Source organism: Elephas maximus, chromosome 8, assembly GCF_024166365.1.
Source record: "Elephas maximus indicus isolate mEleMax1 chromosome 8, mEleMax1 primary haplotype, whole genome shotgun sequence".
Lineage (NCBI taxonomy): Eukaryota > Metazoa > Chordata > Mammalia > Proboscidea > Elephantidae > Elephas > Elephas maximus.
The window spans coordinates 91,974,002-91,984,606 of NC_064826.1; the positions used below are offsets into that span (position 1 = coordinate 91,974,002).

Genomic DNA, 10,605 nt, shown 5'->3' on the forward strand with positions numbered 1-10,605 from the left:
AGATTATCACTGCTAGAAACTAGTGCCACCTCTGCAGCTTCAGTGACAACCACATGAGGGCTCTCTCTTCCCAGCGCTGAGCTGCTCATGAGGCAAGAAAAATCCAGGTTGATATTCACGATGTGAGGAAATAACTTTTAAGCTGAAGTGTGGGTATTAGATGAAGCACTTAGAGAAGTGAATTCTTATAACCTGAAACTGGGTGTGACATATCACAGGATATGACTTTTTGGGAACAATATTCACATATCAAACAGAATCAGTAAACTTTCTATTTCATTGATACTTAATCAACATACGTGTCAAAGTTTATTTTGAAATAAGATAACTGATTCATTTTTACGTTTGTTGGGACAGTAATGAAAATAGAAATCTTTTTACCAGCAGGAATTAAACAAATTTTGGATGTTCTTATCTTTTGATCTCAAAACCAGAAGAGTTAATGTCATTGAGTCATTTGCTGAATTTTATAAAACTAGCCAGAATACTGTTATCTGCCATTGTTGGAATAATACAGTGAAACCTGTGAGAGCCAGAACTTGATGGGACTGGCTTGTTTTTCCAGGTCTCGAAAGTTTTCTGCCTTTGACAGGGTTCTGTCTTACCACTTTTCTTTTGCTCATTTTAATGGAAAATATTGGAGTTTTCCTTCTCCGATAGGTTTCTTCCTTATACAGGTTCCAACTCTCACAGGTTTTACCATACTTAATTTGATATTTCTTTTTAAATAATTTATATATGACTTCAGTTATTATATCTGGAGAGTTGGCCAAGTTATATTATACTTTAAAATTAAAAACAATTTAGCAATCAGTAAAATTCCTTTAAGGTATAGAGATGCATGTTTTGACTAATGTGTCTTGTTTCTTTCTAGGGAGTTTACTGTTGAAACTGAAGGGAAAACATTTCAGTTAACAAAAGACATGATCAGTGTGAAGAGATTCCAGAAAACACTACATGGTAATTTTCTAGAAGTAAAAAAGAAAATTTTTACTCCTTGAAGTTTTTCTTTTCGTTTCTTTTCTTTTGCAGAAAATATAAAGAGAAAAGAAAAAAAAATTCTTACGGTCATAATACTGAATTTGGAGAATATGTTCAAGACATTTTCTTGGGCTTTTTTTTTTTTTTTTTGTAACATAATCGTACTCGTTATTACTGTTGCTAAGTGCCTTCTAGTCAATTCCAACTCATAGCAACCGTATATGACAGGGTAGAACTGCCCTGGAGGGTTTCTAGACCCTATCTTTATAGGAGCAGATCGCCAGGTCTTCTCTCCTGCAGGGAGAATTGCCAGCCCTTCAGGTAGCAGCCGAGTGTTTTACTGTTGTGCCACCAGGGCTTAATTGTACCCATACTGGTGAATAAATTGTACTACCAACTTTGTATTTCCTATGGCCTGAGGTACTGTGAAAAATATATGTGATTAGAAACTTTCAAAAAATTTTTAGGAAAATCCTTTTACTTCCTAAACAAAAGAGGGAAGTCACCCCCTGTCATTTTTGGCAAATTTTTATTGGAATGTCATTTAGATCAGTGATCTTTCTTGCTCTTTGAAAAGCCAGGGATTATTTTTGTAGAAGAAATTCTATGAATTGGGAAATGAGTGTTTTGGAGCATACATGAAGGCTGCTGATGGTTAACTGTGGCTGACTTGAAGTCCTGGAAGCAGAATAACGCATGTGTGTGAAGTGGCAGTTGTGGAGAGGGTGGCCTGCCTTTGTCTTTGGCCTGCTGTGTTGTGGCCAGGCTTCGCTGAGCCATCAACAGTCTGAGCAGTGATGCGAGCCAGAAGGGAACGCTCCCTGTGTTGGGGGCTTTTTAGCTATAGTGGCAGCTAGTTAAGAGCTGTGCTTCACCATTACTCGGATTGCCACAGAAGTATGGACAGAAAGCACCTTGATCATATTTCTAGAATGTTACTCTTTATTACAGAAAAAAGAAACAGTTTTCTCTCCCCACGCCCCTGTTTGTGATTTTTGGTTTCAATTGTCTCATTTCTCAAAGAACATAAACTCCCCAAGGTCAAAGTCAGTTCTTAGACCTAGACAGTGTTTAGCTCCTTTCTGAATAGTAAGTATAGTTATTAATACATTTTCTGTGTATACCACAGGTACAGTCTTACCTGTAGAAAGAGCTCTGAGCCACAGTAGAAATGTCTTTGAGTGCTGACTCCTGAACAAACTTCTATAAGGGCCTCTTGACCCCAGAGCCTTTGACATACGGTGGCATAACTTGACTCAAAGAGTTCTTATCAAGATGGCAAAAAAAAAAAGTAAAACAAATACAAATTATGTGATGCTAGTTGCATGTAGGAATTGTTTTTGTGTCTTACCAACTATGGTAGTAGATTTTTAATTCTAACAAAATCTTATAAAAACTCTAGAGGATATGATGCAAAACAGATAAGAGTATTGCTGTTATTCGTAGCTTACTGACTGGGGGAGGGATCTCTGGTACTTCAAGTGTTTATTTCCACTCTGTATAAACAAAGAATTATCTAACTCAATGAAAAATTGTTTCCACTCCAACTTTCTCTTCAGTGGGATCATGTTTCTTATCAGCAAATAGCTTAGTTCTGATTTCTTTGTCCTGATGTACAGAGATCAAAATCCTTCTAGAATGGAAATATTTTTAGCACTAACAATTGTTTAGAGAGGATCTGAGGTGCATTATATGGGCTTTGAGAGAAGGTTACTGAATTTCTCTCTCTTTTGCAGTGGAAGAAGTTGTTCCGAGTGTAATTGAGCCCTCCTTTGGCCTGGGTAGGATCATGTATACGGTATTTGAACATACATTCCAAGTACGCGAGGGAGATGAGCAGAGAACGGTGAGCTCTCCTGTACAGTGTGTTATTTGTTCTCTTACAGTGTCGGAGGATAAAATTCACTGAAGTACATTTACAAGGCTCTGGAATGATCAATTAGGTGTTATTTATTATAATTCACTAATGATATTTGCGTTCCTTATCTTTGCTTAACTGTTTACAAAAGTAAAGCACTCTCTGACATTACTCGTTTGAGCTTATGATGTGTATGTTATTCTAGAAGCCATTATTTTTAAGGTAAAATCATTGTTGCCTGATGCTTTTTATTCTGAGATAAAACATATTGCTTTAGGGATCTGTCTATCTGTATTGCATCAGTGGGAGAGAAATGGTACTTTCTGGATGTACTTGTGTCTTCAGAAAGTTGGGAAAGATGAGATAACTCATAGAATTTGGTCAAACAAAAAACTGTATGTATGTATTGGTAAAGAATTAAAAGGAATCTTCCCAAACGCATAACAGTACCTGAATTATTTGTTAACCAATAAAAAAAAAGTTGCTATCAAGTTGACTGATTCATGGCAACCTCGTGTGTGTCAGTAGAACTGTGTTCCACAGGGTTTTCCTTGCCTGAGTTTTTGGAGGTAAATTGCCAGGCCTTTCTTCCAAGGCACCTCTGGGTGGACTCAGCTTCCAACCATTTGCACCACCCAGGGACTCGAAGTGCTTGTTAAAGATGTAAATTCCTAGGTTCTAGCCTAGAAATACTGATTCATTATGCCTGAGACCCAGGGAGCTGCATTTTCAAATAAGAACCCGGGTGGTTCTGATGTGAGAGATTGACAAATGATATACTGATCAATAGTGTTTGGGGTACAGCCTTTTCTAGCATTTAAGCATTGCTGAAGATAGACGTCTTCATCAACTCCCACAGTTTTTCGTTTGGCTGTGATACTTCTGACTCACTCCTCCCTGGCTTCCACTTTATCTCCTCATTCTGACTTACTTCTCCTCTGCCTGCAGAAATTGTACTCATTTAACGCCTAGGCACAGATTTCCAGGAAAACCAATCAGAAGAAGAATGGCCAGGAAGGAGAGGTTGTATATGTAAGAGTAATTGAAAGAAATAGTCACGTCTGCATGGCCATTCTAAAGCATGAGTGTGTTCATTGTGTTGGCCATGAGTTCTGTAGTTCTTTTTAGGATCTCTAACCTTAAAGAATAGACTGATGAGTTCTTGACACTACTATTTATAAAGTCTGACACACTGTTGGTAATATGTACCTTAATAAAGCTGTTATTTTAATCTCGGCACTAAAGTTGCTTCGTCATTTTCTGGCATTTAAGGGGCAGCTCTTCATTCATTCAGCAGATAGGAAGAACCTGGGCTTGGTACCAGGTTTACAAACATAAGGCGTGGTTCTCCTTGGGGAGTGATATTATATAGTTGAATGTATTCTTGTTAGATGTCAAGCTTGCTTTAAGCTTTTCCTCCTTATTTTTCTCATAGGAAGTTTTTAAAAAAAAAAAAAAAAAACCTTTCCAGCTGTTTCTTTGAATCTAACAATATTGCTGTAACTAGAGTTTTAATAGAAATTTCATAAGGGCTAAGGAAGGTGATCCAACCGAATGTGGAATTTACAGAACAATATCATTAACATCACCCTCAAGCAAAATTTTGCTGAAGATTATTCAGAAACGGCTGCAGCAGTATATCGACAGGGAACTTCCAGAAATTCAGGCTGGTTTCAGAAGAAGACATGGAACTGGGGATATCATTGCTGATGTCAGATGGATCCTGGCTAAAGGCAGAAGATACCAGAAGAATGTTTTATTGACTATGCAAAGGCATTCGACTGTGTGGATCATAACAAATTATGGATAACATTGCAAAGAATGGGAATTCCAGAACACCTAATTGTGCTCATGAGGAACCTTTACATAGATCAGGAGGCAGTTGTTCGAACAGAACAAGGGGATACTGATTGGTTTAAAGTCAGGCAAGGTGTGCGTCAGGGTTGTATCCTTTCATCATACCTATTCAATCTGTATGCAGAGCAAATAATCTGAGAAGCTGGACTATATGAAGAAGAACAGGGCATCAGGATTGGAGGAAGACTCATTAACAACCTCCATTATGCAGATGATACAACCTTGCTTGCTGAAAGTGAAAAGCACTTGAAGCACTTACTAATGAAGATCAAAGACCACAACCTTCAGTATGGATTGCATCTCAACATAAAGAAAACAAAAATCCTCATAGCCGGACCAATGAGCAACATCACGATAAGCAGAGAAAAGATTGAAGTTGTCAAGGATTTCATTTTACTTGGATCCACAATCAACAGCCATGGAAGCAAGCAGCAGTCAAGAAATCAAACGGCGCGTTGCATTGGGTAAATCTGCTGGAAACGACCTCTTTAAAGTGTTGAAAAGCAAAGCTGTCACCTTGAAGACTAAGATGCATCTGACCCAAGCCATGGTATTTTCAATTGCATCGTATGCATATGAAAGCCGGACAGTGAATAAGGAAGACCGAAGCAGAATTGACCCTTTTGAATTGTGGTGTTGGCAAAGGATATTGAATATACCATGGACTGCCAAAAGACGAACAAATCTGTCTTGGAAGAAGTACAACCAGAATGCTCCTTGGAAGCAAGGATGGCGAGACTGTGTGTTACATACTTTGGACATGTTGTCAGGAGGGATCAGTCCCTGGAGGACATCATGCTTGGCAAAGTACAGGGTCAGCGGAAAAGAGGAAGACCTTCAACAAAGTGGACTGACACAGTGGCTGCAACAATGAGCTCAAGCGTAACAACGATTTTAAGGATGGTGCAGGCCTGGGCAGTGTTTTGTTCTGTTGTGCATGGAGTCACTATGAGTCGGAACTGACTCGACAGCACCTGACAACAACAATAAGCAAGAATAAATTAGTGACAGTGTTTTTATGAATTGCGTGAGATTGCCATCATGAAGAAAAATTTGATTAGGCTGTGGAAAGCCAAAAATGTTTTAAAATTATTAGCGCATAGTCTTTCAATCCATTTTCCTATAAATTTGGTATATGAACATTGCAGGTGAAATGAATAAATTAATTTTTCTGTAAAGGCAGGTCTCCACTTCTCTCTCACATTAAATAGAATTATTTCAGGATGTTGGTGAGGCATAGAATTTTGAACTTTCTGAGATGCAGGTAGCTATATTAGTCCGGGGTTTACTTACTGTGGAATATTCACTATCACTTGGCATTAAAGGTTTACTAAGCTTTTGGAAGGATAAACTGGTACCTGTGTCACTCATTATTTTTATAGGAAAAATTCATTCTGAGTTCCATATTCATGCCTCCAGGTAAACTTTTTGTACAAATATTATTTAAAAACTGCTTCCAGCTCTCACCTCTAATCCCAGATGTTAGAAGGTTTCTGATCTTTCACAGAACATCTTTTGCCTTTTATTTATGAGTAACACCAAAACCTATTTGAAGAGCAGTTCTAGAAGGTTATACTTTTCAGTATAGGTATATAGAACTTTTTTTTTGCTCTGCGCTATTTCTTTTGGACATACATTTGAGAGCTAATTAAATTTGTCCATTTTACTTAGTCACTGCAGGTCATAGATTTTTATTCTATGTTGAATATCCTAAAAGATTGAGTGGGATTTGCTTTCTGACTGTACCACTTTTTATTTGAGATTTGTAGGGAGGTTCTTCATGTGGTCTTTACAGAAAGAAGTAAGGCTTTTTGTGATACCAAGAAATTACCATCGTATATATATTAGCTTTCAGAACGCTTTCACATCATTCGCGTTTATCAACAGACCTGTGAAGTAAGCAGAGCAGGTGGTGGAGACCAACCTTATATAGATGCAGGAACTAAAGTTCAGAGAGATACAAGTTTATGGAGTTATGGTTGGATGCCCATTGAATGTTAACCTCTTTTCGTTTTGAACATTACCAGAACAAGTCACAATTTAGATATTTATAAACTAACATATTTGGACTTTTTTCTCTTTAAACCATCTAGTTCTTCAGTTTCCCTGCTATAGTAGCTCCATTCAAATGTTCCGTCCTTCCGTTGAGCCAAAACCAGGAGTTCATGCCGTTTGTCAAGGAATTATGTAAGCAAATCCAATTGGGTAACCTCTATGTGAACACCCTCAAGTACATGGAATTTTAGGAAATGTTTATTTCAAGGAGCCCTGGTGGCGCAGTGGTTAAAGTGCTTGGCTGCGAACCAGAAGGTCAGCGGTTTGAACCCACCAGCCACTCCTCGGGAGAAAGATATGGCAATCCGCTTCCGTAAAGATTTGCAGCCTTGAAAACCTGATGGGGCAGCTCTACTCTGTCCTATAGGGTCACTATGAGTTGGAATCAACTCAACAGCAGTGGGTTTTTGGGTATTGTTTATTTTGATAAAAATAATACATATTTAATAAATAATTTATTTTAGTCTCTGCTCCTATTTCTAAGAAAGAGTATATTTGACCAGGATGCATTATGTATTTGGATGAGTCAAAGTAGGACCCAAGTATCAGATTTAAAACTTACTTACTTCTCATGTTGCCCCTCCTGCCCACCTCATCAGAGCAACCCTCGTGGAATCGGACAACTGTAGCTCTGTAGTAGATCTACAACCACTGACTCCACAGCACTGAAAAGGGATCCTAGTGGTCATCTGGTGCAGCCCACTTATTTCAGAGTCGGGAAATGGGAAGAGCTCATGGAGCTGCTCAGGGTCATGAGTCTCGAGGTGGCAGAGTCAGAATAGGTCTCCTGGCGTTGGCTCTTCATCAGTACTTGGGACAGCTGTGTCAGATGTAGCTGTGAACGAGGATTTGGGCTCTAGCGAGGAACTTAATTAAACTTTCGGGATTCTTCTCTCCTGTAGCAATAGCGTATTGCTGTCTTAGTTCCTTTTATAAGTTTCCGGAGCTTGTTAGATGACATTAGGACTTTCTCCATTATTTTATTTTTAATTAATTAATTTATTTTGCATAGCGGAAGCCCTGACCAGGAACGGTGTCTCTCACAAAGTAGACGATTCCTCTGGGTCTATCGGAAGACGTTATGCCAGGACTGATGAGATTGGTGTGGCTTTCGGCATCACCATTGACTTTGATACAGTGAACAAGACCCCTCACACGGCAACTCTGAGAGACCGAGACTCCATGCGGCAGATCAGAGCAGAGGTCTCTGCCTTCTTGGTGACATTTTTTAAATCTTGGAAATGTGTAATGGTTCCTTACTGACTGGAGTTGGATTTTGATGTTTTTATGCCCTGCTTCCTACCTTCTTTTTATTTTTATTTTTTAATTTTTGTGATAGGCTTGTATCAGCACAGCCTGATCTTCAAATCCCCTTGGTTTAATTTTGAAAATATCTATTATGTCTTCTCTAATATTGTAGAGCCATTTGGATAGCTGTGGGCTCATCCTCCAGCAGTTTGCTTTTGTAGTTATTTGTTTATTTGGGCAAGAGAAATATAATCCCAAGAGGTCGTTGCCATAATTTTATTGGCAGGCTTCTGAGGGCTTAGACATTTGTCTATTTATATTTCTATGTAAGTTCATACATGTGTATGTATAAACTTTTCCGTGTTAATCCATGGGAAGCCAATAATGGAGATAAGTACAGATGGGGAAGACAGGGTGGTAATAGCCACTAATTGGCAACTGCCTAATTTATTAACTTTGAGCAAGTAGTTATTTAGAGTGCCTATTAAGTGCTCAGCTTGATACAGAGAGTAAATAATAGGGAAAACACAAGTAAAAGGAGTTCATGGTCTAATTAAGAAGTCACAGGTTTCTGGCTTTTTTTTTTTTTTTTTTTTTACAAAATCAGATCTGGCTACTCTGGACCTGCGTGCCCATCTGGCTGTAGTTCTCAAACTGCAGCCCCCACACCGGCGGGGTCAGCATCCCCTGGGAACTGGTTAGATGAACAAAAGCTTGGGCTCCACCTTGGACCTCTGAATCAGAAACTGGGGGGAGCCAAGTGGAGGTGGGGGTACCAGTGTATTTCAGTGAGGCCTCCACATGATTGTGATGCCCATTCAAGTTTAAGAACCGCTCCTGTGTGGCAACCAGCATTTGGCTATGGCTGAGAAACTGCTGGCCCCCTTCACTCATATTTTGTTGACTGGCCCCTGTTGTAAGAGTTAAATTTGGCACACATGAAATCACTTCCAGTGACAATGACAGGAAGATTTAGAATAGTTGGGAAATGCTTTGTAGAAGAATGGAGTTATCCAGTGGAGCTGGAAGGCGTTCTGGGGAGGAAGAAGAGCTTGAGCAAAGACCTGGGAGGGGGTTGAGTATAACTAAGGAAGGAGGCTTCAGTGGGAATGATGAGGAACAAGGTTGGATCCTTATGTGGGGACCAGTCTGTGCAGGACACCTGTCATTATTTAAATGTTATTTTGATTCCATGTAAGGTTTCTTGAGCTTAGGGTAAATACCCTTTTAAACCTAAATAAGTTGGTTGATTCTTGGACTTCTCTTTCCTTTTACCCCAGGTCTCTGAACTGCCCAGGGTCATCTGCAATCTGGCCAATGGCAGCATCACGTGGGCCGATGTGGAGGCCAGGTATCCTCTGTTTGAAGGGCAAGAGACTGGTAAAAGAGAGACAATGGAGGAATGAGGACAGGTTTCGGGACATCTGACCACTTGTGCTAATAAAAAAAAAATAACTCTTACCATGCCTACTTTACAAAAAAACAGCATTGTGACTGCACCCAGGGACTGTATTTTATCCTCGGTGGCTGCCTGATCGTACCGTCTGATGTAAAACCCACCATTAAAATTGAAGAAATTCTGAACAAAACTTGTAATCCATCTGCTTGTGTTTCTGCATTTTCAGCAAAGCTTTTTCTCTGATGTTTGGGTAGACATGCTCAGCACTTAATGTTAAACACTGTTTATATATATATACATATATATACACGCACACACATACACACACATATATATATGCTTTATTAACAGCTTTACTGAGATATAATTTATATACCATAAAATTCACCAATTTTAAGTGTACCATTCATTGATGTTTAGTATATTTAGAGTTGTGCAACCATCTTCAATGTCTAATGTTAGAACATTGCCATCTTCCCAAGAAGAAATCTCATGCCTATCTACCATAATTCCCCATTCCCACACCAGCCCCAAACAACTATTAACCTACTTTCTGTCAGTATAGTTTTTCCTTTTCTGGGCATTTCGTATAAATGGAATCATAAACCCTCTGCCGTTGAGTTGATTCTGACTCATAGTGACCCTATAGGACAGAGTAGAACTGCCCCATAGGATTTCCAAGGCTGTAATCTTTATGGAAGCAGACTGCTACATCTTTTTCGTGTACAGCAGCTGTGGGTGGAACCGCCGAGCTTTCAGTTAGTAGCTGAGCTCTTTAACCACTGTGCCGCCGGGGCTCCTATGTGAAATCATACAATATGTAAACATAGTTAATATGTTTGTTTTTAACACAATGTGAGAGCATTTCTCTTTTTCTCATTTAATACATTTTAATAAAAATTCTAGAAAAATTGTGTCTCTCCGGCAAGACCTGTGAATACTATAGCAGCCAGTGTGTTTCTAGACCTGTAACTGATGGCACAGGTGCAGTCTCTCCATCTGTACACGCCCTCCTCTCAGAAAAATGGTTTTTTTGTTTTTTTTTTCAGAAAAAATCAACTGTTCCGACTCTCTGAGAAAAAGATACATTGTGCTTAAGAGACAGCCCCTCTGAGCAGGTGGATGGCTTCTGGGAAAGGTGGGGGTGGGGATTTAGGGCTGCTAATCCTGATGTCTGCCTCCTGGATGTCTTTGCTCTTTATAGCCT

The 10,605-nt window shown here is 39.2% G+C and overlaps 1 protein-coding gene across 1 annotated transcript in view; it reads left to right on the forward strand.

Moving 5' to 3' along the window:
• GARS1 (glycyl-tRNA synthetase 1) overlaps positions 1-9,617 on the forward strand; it is a 52,030-nt gene extending 42,413 nt beyond the window's left edge. The window contains exons 13-17 of the mRNA XM_049893606.1: positions 875-960; positions 2,718-2,827; positions 6,790-6,883; positions 7,764-7,954; positions 9,280-9,617. Of these exons, the coding sequence (XP_049749563.1) occupies positions 875-960; positions 2,718-2,827; positions 6,790-6,883; positions 7,764-7,954; positions 9,280-9,405 (607 nt within the window). The 3' untranslated portion in view covers positions 9,406-9,617. The remainder of the gene's footprint in view (positions 1-874; positions 961-2,717; positions 2,828-6,789; positions 6,884-7,763; positions 7,955-9,279) is intronic.
• The last annotated feature ends 988 nt before the right edge of the window (positions 9,618-10,605 follow it).